This window comes from Lissotriton vulgaris, chromosome 4_1 (assembly GCF_964263255.1).
Source record: "Lissotriton vulgaris chromosome 4_1, aLisVul1.2, whole genome shotgun sequence".
NCBI lineage: Eukaryota > Metazoa > Chordata > Amphibia > Caudata > Salamandridae > Lissotriton > Lissotriton vulgaris.
This window is the reverse complement of record NC_141691.1, coordinates 568,002,689-568,021,858: the sequence shown is the minus strand read 5'-3', so window position 1 is coordinate 568,021,858 and position 19,170 is coordinate 568,002,689. Positions and strand designations below refer to the sequence as shown.

At 47.4% G+C, this 19,170-nt stretch overlaps 1 protein-coding gene across 3 annotated transcripts in view; it reads left to right on the top strand.

The window, feature by feature from the left end:
- The window catches only part of TRANK1 (tetratricopeptide repeat and ankyrin repeat containing 1), a 1,005,982-nt gene that overhangs the window by 258,444 nt on the left and 728,368 nt on the right, over positions 1–19,170 (top strand). For all 3 annotated transcript variants that reach the window (XM_086964756.1, XM_086964757.1, XM_086964755.1), the window contains one exon: positions 9,712–9,795. In XM_086964756.1, the coding sequence (XP_086820882.1) occupies positions 9,712–9,795 (84 nt within the window). The remainder of the gene's footprint in view (positions 1–9,711; positions 9,796–19,170) is intronic.

Below are 19,170 nucleotides of genomic sequence, written 5' to 3'. Positions count from 1 at the left end.
CGGTGCCCACTCTGATCAGCGATCACACTCGGCAACTCTGGGCATTAGCTTGCCTCATCTTCACTAACGGCCCCACCAGACCGCCAGGGATGCCTGGTCTCACCCTGGAGATACCCATTAAGGGACCATCTCTCAGGGAAGCCAGGAAGGGTTTTCCCAGCGGTCGAAGCGCCTTGGGACCCTACGGGTAAGTAGTGCGCTATATAAATGCCACTACATTTACATTCACATTTAGGTTCAAGGGAACCTGTCGGATCCTGCATCAGACATTGACCCCAGTTATGACGCAGAGGATGAGGAGATGGTCGAAAATGAAGCCGCCGTCGACGAGGTAGGAGACGACGATGAGGCCTTTGGGGCCATAGAAGATAGCTCGAGCGAGGAGCTAGGCCCAACTGTTGGTGTGGGGACCGAGACTAACACACTCTATAAGACTCAGGTCGAGGGATCGCCACAAGGCCTTACCCAAGATCAAACGCATAGTTCTACAGCCTCGCTTCAAGGCCCGGCAACGGACAATTCAAAAGGGCCATCGGTTGATCGATCGAAATCGAAACAAAAAACATCGGTGACTACATAACCGAAAGCACCGGAAACAAAATCGAAACCGAAAGTACAACTTACTTTGGTCGGAACGAAGGCTTCTGAACCATCGGCTCCGACGAAACAAAAAAGTTCTATCAACACGGAGAGGTCGCTAAAGGGTGTCGAGCTGAAGGCCGGGGCACCGAAGAAGAAGGTCAAGGACATCGACCCAAAGAAGTCGGCGCCGAAGACCGTAGACACAAACAAAGGACTCGAAACACAGAAAGTTCTCGATCCTAAACGTCGACTCGACAAAGCAAAGACCTCGAGCCCAAAACAAGCAGTGGCTCTAAGCACCCCGTCGAGTCAACACAACCATCCGCCTCTTTTTCAAAGCAGGTGTCGGACTCGCTGCAGCGCATTAAGGAGAAAGCTATAGCTGTCGGACCGAAGGCCACTCCACTCCCAAAGACAGTCAGTAAAACTCCAAAGGCGTCTGCACCGATTAAGTTTATACTGCCGCCGCCGGTGACACCTAAGGCGTTCGCCTCTAAGACGGGCGTAGAGGCGGCCAAGAAGGTGTCCATGGGGCAAAAGCCTACAACTACTGAAGGGGCCACAAAGCATCAACAGCCTCTGCAGGAAGATCAGTCGAGGCAATTCATCGACGCTAAGACTGGTAGACTTTCCATTTACAAGCGAAAGATCACCCCAGAACAGCCTATGGAGTCATATAAAATTCCATTAAAGAAAAAAAGGGATTCTGCAACTTCACCTCTTCTTTTTGAACCTCTAGAACAATATGGACAAGAACCTGCTCCTTTTTCACCCACACATTCAGATGTGGATGTAGGGGATGGTGACAATGAGGATTACAGTTATCCTGTAGACACTGATCCAGAAGACCACACTGAACCCTCGACAGACACTGTTGACCCAGGGGAGCCACAAACTGCCCCTGACAGTCATATCTATGCTGTTAAAACCTCACCTACAGAAGACACGGCTGCGTTTAACGCGCTTATTGAGAGGGCAGCAAAAAATCACGATGTCCAGCTCCATGCTGACCCTATTGAAGAGGACTTTTCTCAACCTCAGAGAGAACTGTCAAGACTCTACCCATGCTAAAAAGTGTCCTGAAACACGCTGGAGACATCTTTAAGGAGACCACAAAGGCAAGAGTGGTAAACCCCAGGATTGAAAAAAAAATACAAACCAGCACCTGTGGACCCTCCATATATCAGGGGACAGTTGCCATTGGACTCTCTGGTTGTTTCAAATGCTTGTAAAAGAGCGAACTCGCAGACCACGGGTGATGCTCCTCCCCTGACAAGGAATCTACAGTGCTAGAAGCCTAAGGGAAAAGGGTGGCAGCTCAAGCGGCCAATGTCTGGCGCATCTCCAACACACAGGCACTCTTAGCGAGATAAGACAGGGCTCATTATGATACACTTGAGACCCTGTTACAACACTTGCCAGATGAGTATATCGAGGCAGCAGAAATGCTAATACAAGAAGGGAAACTTATATCCAACGCATCTATTAAGTGTGCTCTAGACGCAGCAGACACTGCAGCCAGGGCTATTAACACAAGCGTTATGTTATGAAGACATGCCTGGCTGAGAATCTCCGGCTTCAAGCCTAGGATACAAACCACCATACTGAATCAGCCAGTTAACCCTGGTTACTTATTTGGACCAGAAGTGGACACCACCTTAGAAAAAATTAAAAAGGACACAGAGACTGCAAAGTCTATGGGGGCTCTACAGTCGCAGCAGTTCAGGGGTGGTTCTTTTCGTCGCTCCAACAATAGAGGAGCTTCCAGAGGCCAGGTGTCCCAGCAGACACAGTACAGTAAAGGAGGCGCGCAGACCACCTACAACAAGAACAATTGGGGTGGCTATCGTGGAAACAGCACCAAGGGCAGAGGTTGTGGAAACATCAACTCCCAATCCTCCGCCACTAACAAACAGTGACGTCTTCTCACTACCCCCGACCATATAACACCGGTCGGGGGAGACTACAACGGTTCCTGCCGGCCTGGAAATCCATCACTACAGACAGGTGGGTGAGGCAGCTTATCCAGTACGGTTATTGTCTGGAGTTAACCTCCACTCCACCCAACATACCCCCAAGACACCGTCCTATGTCCGCAGAGCATATACAGTTATTGCAGCAAGAGGTAGTCAGCATGCTGCAAAAAGGAGCCATAGAGCTTGTGCCTGTAGAACAAAAAGGTACAGGGGTGTACTCGCTGTACTTCTTGATCCCAAAAAAGGACGGGTCCCTCAGACCCATACTGGACCTCAGGCCCCTAAACCAATACATCTTGTCAGAACATTTTCACATGCTCACCTTACAGCAGGTTTCACCGTTACTCAGTCAGGGAGATTTCCTCGCAACACTAGATCTAAAGGATGCATATTTCCATATACCGGTACACCCGTCACACAGAAAATATCTCAGATTTACCATTCAGGATCAGCTTTATCAGTTAAAAGTCCTCCCTTTCGGAGTAACAACAGCACCCAGGGTGTTTACCAAGTGCCTAGCTACAGTGGCTGCACACCTACGGAGACAGAACGTTCACGTCTACCCTTATCTGGACGACTGGCTTATTCAAGCAAAGTCGGCCCAGCAATGTGCCACCCACATGTCCCACACCATTCACCTTCTTCACAATCTGGGGTTTTCACTGAATTATCCAAAGTCCCACCTTCAGCCCACCCACGTACGGCAGTACTTGGGCGCGACAATAGACACTCTGGCAGCCAACGCACAGCCAAATTTAGTGAGGATCAACAGCATGCAATTGCTGATACGGAAATACAAACCACAACACTCGCTTCCAGCACAAGTCTTCATGCAGTTGATAGGCATGATGGCCTCCTGCATCTTCATAGTCCCGCACGCGAGACTACACATGCGTCCGCTTCAGGAGTGCTTAGCACGTCAGTGGAATCAGGCTCATGGACAATTGAAAGACCTAGTGTTGGTGACCGGTCGTGCATACAGCTCTTTGCATTGGTGGAACCCACAAAACCTTTGTAGGGGCCGACCGTTCCAAGAGCCTGTGCCACAGATAATACTGACGACTGACGCATCTCTCCAGGGATGGGGAGCTCATGTACTCCACTACACAGTGCAGGGACTATGGACAACACAGCAGAAAAAGATGCACATCAACCTTCTGGAACTGATGGCAATCTTCATGGCAAGGAAAGCATTCAAAGTACATTTGTGCAACAAAGTAGTGTTGATCCGGACGGACAACATGACTGCCATGGACTACATACAGAAGCAGGAGGTACACACTCTCCACAGTTGTCTCATCTGGCTCAGAGCATGTGGAAGTGGGCCATTCAGAGAAACATCTTCCTCATGGCAGAACACCTCCCAGGCAAGGACAATCAGATGGCGGACCTGCTCAGCAGGTACAGCCACCAAATGCACAAGTGGGAGATACATCCATCAGTACTCCACCCGTACTTCCAATGGTGGGGTCATCCAGAGATAGACCTGTTCGGCACAAAGGAAAATGCCAAATGCCCAAGCTTTGCCGCCAGGTTTCCACACCCACAGTCGCAGGGAAATGCAATATGGATGTACTGGTCAGGCATATTTGCGTACGCTTTTCCCCCAGCACCGCTAATACCGCTAGTGGCACGCAAACTGAGGCAACACTCGATGACTCTCATCCTGGTTGCTCCGATGTGGGCACGCCAACCATGGTACACCACGTTTCTAGAACTCTCTGTGGTACTGCATCAAAGGCTACAACTCACACCCAGACTTTTGACGCAGAGCCATGGCGACAGTCAGCATCCAGATCCGCAACAGCTCAACCTGGCGATCTGGCTCCCGAGGTCTTAGAATTTGGCTACCTCAACCTGCCTCCTGACTGTATGGATATCATAAGGGAGGCAAGAAGGCCCACAACTAGAGCATGTTATGCGGCGAAATGGAAGCGATTTGTCATTTATTGTGCCAACAACGACATTAATCCGCTAGATGCATCTACTCACAACATCATCTGTTATCTATTACATCTATACAAATGCAATCTGGCCTATGCTTCCATACGTATACATTTATCCGCAATAGCAGCTTATCTCCAAAACAGGCAGCATCTCTCACTTTTCAGAGTGCCTGCCATCAAAGCTTTTCTGAAAGGAATCAAACGAGTTATTCCTCCCAGGCACCCACCGGCACCTGTATGGAACCTGAATGTGGTCCTTACCAGACTGATGGGTCCACCTTTTGAGCCTCTACACTCATGCGAGATACAATTCTTAACATGGAAAGTGGCTTTCCTAATAGCAATCACATCGCTACGACGAGTTAGTGAACTTCAAGCACTAACTATCCAAGAGCCATTCATACAGATTCACTCCAAAAGGGTGGTACTACGCACTAACCCTAAGTTTCTGCCTAAAGTAGTTTCACAGTTCCATATGAATCAAACTATAGAACTGCCAGTGTTCTTCCAGAATCCAGACTCAGTGGCATAGAGAATGCTCCACACACTAGACGTCAAAAGAGCTCTTATGTATAACATAGATAGGACGAAAGATTTCAGGAAGACCAAACAACTGTTTGTTGCCTCCCCCAACACAAAGGCAACCCCATTTCAAAAGCAGGTATAGCCAGGTGGATCGTTAAGTGCATACAGATTTGCTATCAAAAGGCTAAGCGCACATTAACGATTCCCCCAAGAGCCCACTCAACAAGAAAGTTAGGGGCATCCATGGCTTTCCTTGGAAACATTCCTTTAGAGGAAATCTGTAGAGCAGCCACATGGTCTACCATACACACATTTACCAAACACTACTGCGTAGATGTGCTCTCCAAACAGCAGGCAGCTGTAGGACAGGCTGTTCTAAAAACACTTTTTCAGACTGCTGCAGCTGGCACGGGCAGCCGCCGCTAATAGAGGGACTGCTATATATTCTATGCACAGATATGAATTCAGCAGCCCACATGCCTCGAACTGAATATGCTACACCAGTACGCCCTCCTCCCCGGCTCCTGTAGCGGCTGCAGCACTCAGAATTACTCTTAGCATGGTCATCACTTACTGTACTACACTCCATCTCTGCCACAATGGCGAAAAACAATCTGAGGATGGAGAGGATGCCCATGCGCACTGTAGTCCAGGGGAGGAGCCACCTATCTTGTGATACTTCGAAGACTCTTCCAGGACAACAATGTGCAATCATCCGGACCCAACACTAGGCGGCAATCTATGCACAGATATGAATGTCAGCAGCCCTACATGCCAAGAACAGATGCATACTGGTAAGTAGCATATTCGGTCCACTTTGTGGAGAGGCTTAAGGCTGTCATCTTTACGTTATTGTCTAGAAAGATGTATTTGTAGCATGTGTTGGCTACAGATACCCATGGTATGCACACTGCTGCCATTTAGTGTTGGATCTGGACTCAGCAAGTTGTTTTACCTCAAGGAAGTTTTATGATGGGCGTTGTGCGTCATCAGACTGCATCGGAGCTGTGCAGCATTTTCGCCAACACAACGCCTACAGTCAAGAAAAGACGTGACTGGAGATCCAGTAGGCAACACCCATGGATCCTAGGAGCCTTGGACCGATTATGCGACACTCAATACACACACACCTCTCGAGAATGACCGTCTTCGGGTGATGGAGACAAAAAAGGACCTCTTCCGACCGTGCCCTTGGTGCGGGGCTAAATACGCACACTCTTAACCACACAAATTGTGTAATTTGTGATTATCTCTGGAGCACAAAGAGGACGAGTGCGTGGCTTGCGCATTGTTCAAAAACAAAAAGCCACTTTGGACCCGTAGGGATTGACGCCTAGCATACACGATGAAACTGGCGGGCAAAGCGAAATTCTCGCCGGACAGCGACGTGGAAAGCGAAGCGAGTGCTCCGGTAGTAAGAGAAGTGGTGATCGCCAGCCTCCACTACGTCGCTTCTGATCCATCCTCTGTTAAAGAATGCCCTCGGCTGCATGAGAGGGGCCCACATTGCAGAGGCTCATCACAGTAAATGGGTGGAGAACCAAGACCAAGCACTTACTGTGAGTGCTGTCGAGCCCCATGTAGTGAAGATCTTACTCACCTTCACCAACCCTGGCACACCATGGTACGCCACAGCCCTCGGGCTCAGGCCTTACACTGTGAGCACGCCTCTGAGCCGAAAAGGACGAGAACATTCTCGATCTCAATTAGGCAACAACAAGACGACAGCATGGGGACGGCTCTGGCATTACGCTGCCACCGAAGCACAAGTATGTAGCGACTGAGCCACCGGCACTGAAGCTTAATGCAGCACCGAAGGATGCCAAGCAGGCTGTGACCTCAAGAAAATCATTAGAACCGAAGAAATGCTCATATTTAGCGCCTTGAAATTGAAACAGCCATTGGTTTCAAGGACTGAAAAACAACATGGACACTCTTCTGGGGTTCCAAAGCCACACATAGTTTCTGAGGACACACCACTGGCTCCAAAGAAACTTACACAAAGAGCGAGTGGAGAACAAGGTGTTGTCTTTAAAGGACTGCAACAATGTATGCAGTAAACATATAAAGAAAATGTTAAGATACATGCTAATGATCAATCTTGCCACACGCTCCACCATAAATAGTGCCACAGGAACTCAGAACCACAAGCCCAATGACTTTTAGCCCTCCAGAGTCACCACAAACACACTTGCCCTCTCTACAAGAGGAGGAAGAGGGGTGGATACGGGACACAGATTTCCAAGGAACACAGGATACCCACCATACCCCTTACCCATGGTATGATTATGATGTGGTCCTGCCTGACCTAGACATGGAGCTGCCAGTGCCTACTAAGGCGTCACCTCCAGATGACACCACAGTGTCATCCAAGAGCGGCAGAGTCCCACAAGCTCCCCATGCACACTACATAGGAGCCAAATGATGTCCTAGTTGAAACACTTTTGCGCACAGAGCACACAATTTAGTATACACCAATGATGGATCCATCCTTAACATAGCAAAAGACTTCTTCTATGATCCAGTCAAATCCATGTTCCGAACTCCTCGCATTGAGAAGAAATACAGGCCTTCCCGAACTGACCCTATGTAAATACAAAGAGATCTCCTAGCTGATTCCCTTGTCACCACTACCAGGAAAAGAACTGCAGCACAGGGTACTGGTGAAGCACCTCCTCCAGAGAAAGAATGTAAAAGAATTGATTCAGCAGGCGAAAGAGTACCGACAGGGCATGCAAACCACAGGAAGATTGCCAGTTCATTTGGCCTACTCTACCGATACAGTAGGGCTACCTGGGATGCGATGCAAGATCTGATAAAATGTTTCCCAGATGAATACTAAAAACGAGGGGAAGACCTGGGGAGGCAGATAGCAAATGCTACAATCAAATGTGCCTTTGGACGGAGCTCTGGGGCATCAATACATCAATCATGCTCCATGGACATGTGTTGCTACGAATATCTGGGTTCAAACCTGAGGTGCAGTAGCACATTCTTAATGTTCCATTTGATGGGCAAAACCAATTTGGGCCCGCTTTGGACACTCATCTAGAGAAAATAAAGAAGGACACCGACACTGCCAAATCCATGGGTGCCTGATAGACAACGCCTCAATTGCAACAACCCTGTGGGCGATACCAGGTGCGAGGGGCAGCAAAAGCCTCTACCCCAGAACACAACATATCAGCGGCAGCAACATCAATATCACCAGCAAGGGCGTGAATATTATCTAGGAGGCTACAAAAACAGGCCGAGTTAGAGGCAACCCCATCAAAGGCACCTCAACACCTCCAAGTAAATTACTTACCCCCCTCTCCCCGAGCACAAAACGCCTGTCAGAGGAAGGCTTCAATACCACCAGTTGTGGCCATACATCACATCAGACCAATGGTTACTACAAATAATCAGACGGGATATTGTCGCAAACTAACTCAACAGCCACCCAATATCCCCCTAAAGCTGCAGATGTTAAATTCACAACATCTGCTAAAAAAAAAGAAGTAAAGGCGTTACTACAAAAAGGGGCCATAGAACTAGTCCCACTCAAAATCAAAACAAAGGAGAAAGGGGTGGGAATACACTGCTTCACGTCTCAGCACAATTTGCCCATTATCATTATGGTACATGCAGTTCATGGTACATGCTTACTTGAATATTTACTAGTGTTCAGCCAAAGTTGGTGGAGGTTAGTGCTGTAAATCTCTAGACACGTGTTTCTGGATATCATCCGTCAGTAGAGGTAAAAACAAATTTTATCTGGGGTTGCTGAGCAGGCTGCCACAATCCTTTCATGTCACAGTACCTCTCACAGGCGCACAGGTGCATCTCCACAAGCTTGTCAGCTCAATGGCTCAAGAGAGCCTTTTCAAACAGAAAGGGGTGGAAGCACACTGCTTCACCTACCAGCACAGTTCGCCCCTTAGCATTATGGTAAATGCAGTTCATGGTAGATGCTTACTTGAATATTTACTGGAGCGTTCCACCAAAGTTGGTCCAGGTGGGTGCTGTAAATCTCTAGACGTGTTTTCGGATATCACCCATCATCTGTAGAGATAAAAACAAATGTAATCTGGGGTTGCTGAGCAGACTGACACAATCCTTACAGGTCTCAGTACCTCTCACAGGTGCATCTCCACAAGCTTGTCAGTTCAATGGCTGAAGGGAGCCTTTTCAATCAGAAAGTGGTGGGAGTATACTGCTTCACCTCCCAGCACAGTTCGCCCCTTAGCATTATGGTAAATGCAGTTCATGGTACATGCTTACTTGAATATTTACTGGAGTGTTCCATCAAAGTTTATGCAGGTTAGTGCTGTAAATCTCTAGACACGTGTTTCTGAATATCATCAGTCATCAGTACAGATAAAAACAAATTTATTCTGGGGTTGCTGAGCAGGCTGCCGCAATCCATTTAGGTCTCAGTTCCTCTCACGGGCACATAGTTGCGGAAGACACAACGCCTATCATAAAGGTTCCTGGAGGAAAAACAACTTGCAAAGTCCGGGCCTAACACTGGATGACAGGAGTATGCTTAGCATGTGAATCTGCAGCACTACACGCTACGAATAAATGATGCTTACAGGGTAAGTAACGTACTCCTTTCTTATGTTGGCAATGTTTTTACTTTTTGTTCTGTTGTCCATATTGCTTGCAATATGTAGATTCATAAAAGATTTCTCTTTCAGTCTTGTCTGCTGTTAGCAGCACAAAGAAAGAGATTGCCAAAGGAACTTCACGTCACACAGTTCTCATTGAAAGTCCTTTTTGAGGTACAGTGATGCATGTTTTCTTGTTTTTTTGCTATGAGATCTTGAACCTTGTCCATGATATTGCTGGTTACTAGCAAGTCAGTAGCAGTGTAAATAATGTGTTTCTTAACTCATTAAATGAGAGCGTGGGCAACAGGCAGACTTGCAAAATGCCAAATGTCTGATAACATTGTTTTGCAGTGTGAACCCATCTGGGCTAAACAAAATAATCAAAATGTTAATAGACCTAAAGGTCTAGTTAACTTGATTAATCTACTCGACCTAACTGTAATGTACTTGACCTGTGAACTGGTCTCAAATTGTGTGATCCTAGGCAAATATGTTGTTGCCTTTTTCTTCATTATCACATAAGAGAGTACATTCAAATATGTAAGATCACTATTTATGCTGTACAAAAGAACTCAGCCCACATATAGGATACACATAAACCCTGGCTTTCCTCTTAGTTCACTAATAGCACTGAACTCTGGGCAGGAGCGGGAATATTTCCCAGGCCATGGTTAAAAACTCACTTTTCATAAATATATTACTAAAGCAGGACGTGGTAGTGCACAGTCATTTACAGATAGATACATAGATTTTACTGTTAAAACTACCTAGTGCATAAACAATGTTTGGAAATTGTGTTTCAGCAAAAATATTTTAAATTTGCACTCCATCAAATAAAGTGTTCTGATTCGTTACTTTGATCCTATATGAATCATTTGTTTGCACCACAGAATTACAAAAATGTATCTTCATAACTAGTGAAATATATTTGAAATATTTGAACTGTTCATTTCTTTGCTATTTCAGTTCTGTGTTAAAAATAAAGCCTGAAATTTTACATTCTTTCATTTCACATGCGTTGTACAGCACAATTGTCACACAGTTCACTGTACAAAATCCTCGAACTTCAGTCACAGAAAAAAAGTAAATTTAGGAAGACAAACTAACTTTTGACCTCAGACTCTAAAAGCTAGCAAATGTGACAAGATAACAAGATTTAAAGGCATCTTTTTTGCTCATTCACTAGGTGAGCAGACAGGGCACTTGTCAGCTCGCCAAAATGGCTGAGTATGCTTTAAAAATAGCTCATCTTGATTAAATCTGACTCCTAATAGCGAGCGGATTTTTCGAGCCCTGCCCATTTTGGTTACAAATGCTTTGCATTATTCCACTTCTGTAGTAGGGGATCTTTGCATATAGTCATAATCTGTTAATAGTCCCGCCCATGTGCGTGGACCCCAAAATAGTCTCTCAAGTTGTCTTCTTCTGCAGTCCTGCATAGACACTTAAGAGATAATGAAAGACAAATAATGCAGCCTGACATTAACAAGGCTACATTGGCCAGCACTTCATCGTGAAGTGAAAAAAGATAGCCAAATAATATATAAATTTACACATTTTACAGAGTTTCACGCATAGAGAAATTCCCCTTCACAAAAATCCTTTGTCATGATAGAGAGGAAGGGTTGGACAGACAAGCCCCATAGGCTGCCATTATGTGTCTGGAAAAGGGATACCATGCCTTTAAGGAACCCTCCCGAGACCCTCGGTATCCCGTGATGCACAGCTACAGGCAAGTTACTTTCAATTCTTTTTCCGGCTTCTGCTAGCAGCACCCTGGGGCAATGAGCTCTACCTTTATTGATACAACTTCAAATGTTTTAGCTTTTTTGTGGTATTTAGTGTTTCACTCGACGTCTGGGGCCTTTCTCTTCCATTTGCGGTCTTTTTTGTGCAGCCAAACCACCTCTTTCTTATCAAAATGGCAGCTTTATTCGACAAGTGCCCTGAGTGTGGAAGGAAGAAGGCCAAGTCAGATCCTCACAGAGTATGCGCACACTGTCTTCCATCTACACATGTGCCTGACTCCTGTGATATTTGCCATTCTTTCTCCAGGAGGACCCTGCGTGACAGGCAGAAGATCCGTCTTCAAGGCCTGGAGCAAAGAAGACATTGGGATGCAGGTGGGACCTCTGGGCATGGAGGAACTCTTTCTTTGTCCTCTACCCGTGCATTGGCCTCTGGGGGGCTTCCCAGTCAAGAGAAGGCCCAGAAACGGCACTGGTCCCGGTCGATGGCTACGACGTCTGCATCGAGAGGTATGACGACGTTATGCTCCCCGCCGACCCAGAGCTCTGGGTCGAAGCGACGTCGACGTTCGACGTCGAGGGGAAGGACGTCGAGACCTCGGATGAGGTAGACGTCGAGGACTTCACAGACTACGTCGACACACCATCGTCGTCGAGCTGAGTCCCGAAGACATCGGCGCCCGCCATCGAGGCGGCACCACCGTTCGCCACCAACGTCGACACGAAGGTCGGCGTCAAGAAGGTCGACACGATCGATGTTGAAGAGAAGATCGACGTCAAGGCAAAGTTCGACGTCCAGAAGGTCGACGTCAAGGAAGGAGTCGACATCGAAGCGAAAGTCGACGTCAAGGAGAAAGTAGTCGTCCAGGACCGCTTCAGGTGGACGTTCGTCCTCTGTGATTAGTGTTTCCACATCGGAGAGTCCACGGTCGCAGCGGCGCCGGTGCTCTTCATCGGGGAATTTTGCCTCCAGAGCCCCCTTCCTGAGGCCTGCTAGTAAGAAGAGGAGAGTAATTCGTTCTCCGGATTCAGAATACTCCAGGACCTACTCACCCTCACGGCCTAGAACACCTACTGGTCCTCCTCCGCCATCTCATCCATCCCCTCCTCCTCCGCGGCCTCCTCCTCCACCACCTCCTCCGAGGCCTCTGATTCCGGCTCAGCCTCTGCCTCTTCCTCAACCGCCTGTGCCCGTGGTCCTGGCTGTGCCCAGACGACCAGGGTCCCGAACCCAGGCGAGACACTGCTCTCGCAGTGGGCGCAGATCTTCTACTAGATCACGACATCGTCGCCGCAGAGAGAGGTCGCGGTCCAGGTACACAAGGGACACGGACTCTTCTAGTGGCAGATGGTACTCACCTACATTGTCAGACTCTCCGCCTACGAGGGTTTCGCCAGTTGATGACATCGCTACGTTTCAGGACATGCTATTGAGGGGATCAGCGAAACTGGGGATCGCACTGGCGGTGCCTACTCCGTCCACCTATGTCATCTTTGAAACACGGCAACGGAAGCACCTCTCTCGTTCGTTGCTGCCTTTGGTGCCAGGTTTGGAGGAACCGGCCATGGAACTGTTCCTAATGCCTGCCTCAGCGAAGTCTGCTCCATCCAGGCTTCAGAAGAAGTACAGGCCCCCAGATTCGGATCCTGCATTCCTGAGGACGGATCCTACCCCTGATTCAGTCATTGTGACAGCGGCCAAGAAGCAACATTTTACGGCCCTGTCATCCACGGTCCCTCTGGACAAGGAGAGCCGCAAGATGGATTCGGCGGGAAGGAAGGTCTGCAGTACAGCAGCCACTTCCATGAAAGCGGCAAGTTCAACTGCGCTTCTGGGATGATATGACCGTTCGTTATGGGAGTCCCTCCAGCAGTTCATTGAACTTCTCCCAAGGGCAGAAGGGAAGATTTTCTTAAATGAAGGCATGAAGGTTTCCAATCAAATCATCAGTGCGGCTGCAGACACCTCTCTCCTGGCGGCTCATGGGTACTGTCACAGGGTGAATTTGAGACGCCATTCCTGGTTGCAACTTACGTCCCTGAAACCGGAGGCACAACTGCGGATTGCCAACCTGCCCTTTTCAGGTTCCACACTCTTCGGGACCCATGCGGATGAGGAAATGGCCCGCATAAAGGCGGAAGTTGAGATGCTCAAGGCTGTGGGCTTGGAGAAGCCAAAAGAACAACGGGAGTCTTTCGTCCCTACCAACGGCGCTACTCCTCCCAACGGTTCCAGCGCGGGCAGGGTCGCCAAGCTGGGCAACTGCAGCAATATCAGAGGCAGCCCTTCCAGAAACGTCAGAGGGGCAGAGGTAACCAGCAGTCCACATCGGGGAATAAGGGCCCGGCTGGGTCGAAGCCCTGAGGGATTACTTCTCCCTCTTCTGTTACCCACTCCGTTGGTGGGAAGCATTCAGAATTACCTGGCAGAGTGAAGAAAAATTACTCAAGACAAGTGATGCTGAATATTGTTTGCAATGGATACAGCCTTCGTTTCATCAGCCCTCCTCCAGCTATTCCACCGGTTTGCTCACAATACCTGCTGTGCGAACTTCAAGCGGAGTCCGATACCCTGTTTAGAAAAAGGGCGATAGAAGACGTCTCACCGTCTCAAAGGGGAAAGGGTCTATACTCAAGGTTCTTTCTTGTGCGCAACTAGGACAAAAACGAGTTCAAACACACCTTCTGGATTTGCGACAAGCAAACAAATGGATTCGTAGGGAAACATTTTGCATGCGGTCCTTGCCCCAGATTTATCCTCAACTGCTTCGAGGAGACTGGATTTGCGCAATAGATCTACAGGACATGTACTTCCACGTGCCCATTGCACAGAAGCATCAGAAGTTTCTGCGCTTTCTAGTCGGCACCAATCACTATCAGTACACCATACTTCCGTTTGGTCTGAAGTCTGCACCCAGGACGTTTTCGAAATGCATGGCGGTGGTGGAAGCGCACCTGAGGAACAACAAGGTGTTTGTCTACACGTACCTGGACGACTAGTTGATCAAAGCATCCACCTTTCAAGAAGTGCAATTGCATTTCAACAGGACAGCATTTCTGTTGAACCAACTGGGTCTGCACATCAACATGTCCAAGTCTGTCTCGACTCCTGTTTAGTGTCTGCAGTACTTGGGAGCCTCCATCCATACTCTCAGAGCAAGTGTGTGTCCTTCGGAGGAGCGACGCTTATCGATCCTTCGGAAGGCTCAGACTCTCATGTCCGTTCCGTCAACGGTGAGGACGGTGTCTTCTCTCCTGGGGCCGGTGGCTTCTTGCATCTTTCTCACACCACATGCACGCTTCCACATGAGACCGCTGCAGGAATGTCTGGAGGATCAATGGGACCAGAAACGAGGGACCTGGGAGGACAGGATCCGACTGTCTCAACACGCTCAGCAGTCCCTGAAGTGGTGGTGTTCAGCACAGAATCTCTTCAAGGAGGTTCCATTCCAAAAGGACATTCCCATACAGACCATTGTGACGGATGCTTCTCTCCCGGGCTGGGGAGCGCATTCAGACAATCTACAGATCCAAGGAACGTGGTCCCAGGCGGAGTCCACATATCGCATCAATTTTCTGGAACTCAGAGCTGTTTATTTGGCGCTGAAAGCCTTTCGTCCGTCCTTCCGGACCAGCTCCCTGCTTGCACAGACGAACAACACGACCACAATGTATTACCTTAACAAGCAGGGGGGCTCGAGATCGCGCACACTGTCTCAGGAAGCGCAAGCGATCTGGCACTGGCCGCTAGCCAGGGGATTGACGATAACGGCGACCCCTCTACCAGGTGTGCAGAATGCTCAGGAAGACACATTCAGCAGGCTCGTTCAGGAAAACCACGAGTGGGTCTTAAACAACGAGGTGTTAGGAGACATCTTCGCAAGATGGGGCACTCCAGAAATAGATCTGTTCGCCACCGCCGACAACAGCAAATGCCGAGACTTCGCCTCCAGGTTTTACCAACCAGGGACTCTGGAGAATGCGCTATGGGTCAGCTGGTCTGTACGCTTTTCCGCCCATTCCCCTGATCCCAGCAGTGCTGATCAAGCTGTCCCAGTCCAGGGCACGGATGATCCTCCTTGCTCCGGAGTAGCCTCGGCAATGGTGGTTCACCGACCTGCTCCTCCGGTCTCTCCAGCCACATCTGCGGCTTCCATGTTGGCCGGACATGCTAACGAAGTTCGGGGGGCAGATGGTGCACCCCAACCTCTCATCGTTGAGTTTGGCAGCATGGCTCCTGAGATAGTGCAGTATGGAGACTTGAAACTGCCTTACAACTGCATGGAAATACTCAAGGAGGGTAAGACACCGTCCTCCAGGACCTCCTACGCCTACAAGTGGAAGAGGTTCTGCATTTGGTGCACGTCCAAGAATGCTGACCCTACCTCATGCAAGGAAGATGTCATCCTTCCATACCTGCTGCATTTAGCTAAATCCTGCCTTAATTTCCATTCTATTAAGGTTCACCTCGCAGCATTAACTGCGTATAGGAAATGCCCTTCACAAACATACTTTTCCAAATACCTGTAATTAAAGATTCTTTGGAGGGTTTGAAGAAGGTATTTCCCCCCCGTTAGGCGTCCTTCGCCTTCGTGAGAGCTGAATGTGGTGCTGTCAAGGCTGACGAATGAGTCGTTTGAGCCTATTCGTAAGGCTTCTTTACAGCATTTGTCCTGGAAGGCGGCGTTCCTTGTGGCTATAACATCGGCTCGCAGGGTGAGTGAGATTCAAGCTCTGTGTTGTCAGGAGCCATATACTGTATTTCATACTTCCAAGGTTGTCATGAGGACTCACCCTAAGTTTCTTCCTAAAGTGATATCGGATTTCCATTTCAACCAGACGATCACTTCACCTAGGTTTTTTCAATATCCTTCCTCTCCGGTGGAGAGGTCCCTTCATTCACTTGATGTGAGGTAGGTGTTGAAATTCTACTTAGATAAGACCAAAGATATTCGTAGGTCAGATCAGTTGTTTGTTAATTACGGTCCAGTCAGGACTACTGGTCTTGCCACCTCTGAACAGTCCATATCTAGATGAATTGTGTCCTCTATACAATTATATTACCAAAAGGCTAACAAGACTCTAGGGGGTAAGCCTAAGGCTCATTCAACTAGGGGCAAAGCGGCTACAGCGGCTTTTGCTACGTAACATTCCCATTGCAGACATCTGTACGGCGGCTACGTGGAAATCTGTCCACACCTTTGCTAAACATTACTGCCTGGATTCTGATGCCAGGACAGATGCGCAACTTGGGCAGGCTTCGCTGAGAAATGTATTTGCTCAGTAAGGATTTTTTCTTCTAGGTTTCTTCCACCCCTGGGTTTGGTTGTTAGGATGGGCTTGCCATTCTATTCACAGATTATGACTATACACAGATATCCCCTATTACAGAAGGAGTAGTTTCTTACCTGTAACTCCAGTTCTATAGTAGGGGTATCTCTGTGATAGTCCTAAGCGACCCACCCTCCTCCCCGGTGGAAGAAACGTTTTCCCTAGATGCTACAGGCCTGGCTTTAAGAGTCCTTCAAAAAGAACTGAAAGTAACTTGCCTGTGGCTGTGAATCATGGGATACCGAGGGTCTCTGGAGGGTTCCTTCAAGGCACGGTATCCCTATTCCAGACACATAATGGCAGCCTATGGGGCTTCTCTGTCCAACCCTTCCTCTCTATCATGACAAAGGATTTTTGCGAAGGGGAGTTTCTCTATGTGTGAAACTCTGTAAAATGTGTAAATTTATATATTATTTGGCTATCCTTTTTTAACTTCACGATGAAGTACTGGCCAATGTAGCCTTTTTAATGTAAGGCTGCATTATTTGTCTTTAATTTTCTCTTAAGTGTATATGCAGGGCTGCAGAAGAAGAGAACTTAAGAGACTACTTTGATTGCTCCGGGGTCCACGCACATGGGCGGGACTATTCACAGATTATGACTATCACAGAGATATCCCTAATACAGAACTGGAGTTACAGGTAAAAAACTACTCAATCCTAGAGGTTCAGGCAGGAAGCCTGTTAATCTGGAAAGTTTAAACTTTTGGATGTCGATCAAGGCGAATTCAGTATAACTTGCAATGACGTTCATAAGCCCAAATTGAGATCCTTTTTTGCTTCTGATTTGACTGCACAGCTGTCTGCATTACTTATTGTTCAAATCTTAATTTTCTGGAGCTCTCTTCTCTTGTGTAGTGGATCTGCAGCCGTTGCATTCTCTGAGATTCATCTCTATTTTTAGTGGCATCTATCGTTACAGTTAAGCATTTTATCTGGGTTCAAGCCTCAACCAGAACAGTCCCAGGTGTTGTTGTTTTCTTCTTTCGTCCACACGTAGGAAGGCGTAAATTATGGGCATCTGACCCCACTGAATAGTTTCTACCCAGCAACTCTGTCCATGAAAAGTTGAGTTGTGGTGCCTTCTTGATTTTATTTTAGGGTTCGGAGCTACCTCTAAAATCTTGAGCTTTTGTCCATGATTTGTGTTGTCCATCAGTTCTACCTTTTGTTTGAAGAACTCAAGTTGTTTTTTAATTTTTTATTTGTTTATTGAGTCCTCCAGTCAACATCGAGAATATAACTTCCATTATAGAATATCGCAGTCTTGAATGATATAGTATTACATCATACAGTATACAGTCATTTTTCACTTGTTATAGTTTCACATCTTTCTATATCAAGGGGAATCATAATCGCAACAGCCTCACACAATGTACATCAATACTCAGTGTTGTTGAAAAAACATTCTGACATTACATTTTCCTCTTACCATCTTATACTTTATACGTACATTGTTATTCATGACCTCTGGTCACCTCATCATAAAGTATCTGCCTAAATCGCCGTATAAACAACAAGATCCACCTCTAAGAGGTTAACTGTACGCCTAGGTGTCCGAGGCATACACAGTATTTGTTAAAATATCCCTCACACACCAAAAGGGCCATTGGTGTCCTGCTTCATCATCGGGGTCTTCCCGCCCCGCTGCGGGACAGGGCGTGCTACGACTGCCTACTACGCTGGAGCACTTGAATATTGTAAGTGCTATGTGAGGTGTATTTGAGTGAGTGCAAGTAGGGTCAGGGGTGAATGAACAAGTGAAGTTAAAAAATACCTGGCCTTATGGTAACAAAAACAATTTATTGGTCATAGGCTTGTATTATTAAAAAAAGGTGCGTCAGAGAGACCAAAGCTGTTAATGAGCTGGTTCTCCTGGTGATGTCAACATGTTTCGAGGCTTTCCATGCCTCTTCGTCAGTCACTATGATTGCCATCTGAATGTGCAAAGTGTATATACAAGTGAAAGTAAAAGTACGATACCTATGTGGTATGGCAATAATTCTAGTTCTAGCCCTGTCAGTATTTCTGAATCATGAGCCTGTAAGATAAATAAGAGAGCACACTGTTACTCGCCGTGAGCTTCCTAATGCGCATATATATGTCACCTGTGGAAGAGACACAATAGTGACATATAGTGAATTTTGAGAAAGTCTCATTCCTTACAACTAGTGCTGTGACCTGTTTAAAGAGAAAAATACACTACATGACAAGACATACACATAAAAGAAAACACACACTCTATATCGTGATGGTCATGGTACACAATGGTGAGCTGTAAAAGGATTCAAGTAAGGAGACATGTTATTATGCTGGATACATACTGATAATAAATGGAGTCAATGCCCCATGAGCCGGTCAGGAAGAAGGGTAAATGACTCATCTGTTGGTGAGAGGTAAGTATGATGACATAATAAGTTTCTGTTGGTGAAAAAATAGAGATTCAAAAGTCCAGACTTCCCTATCGC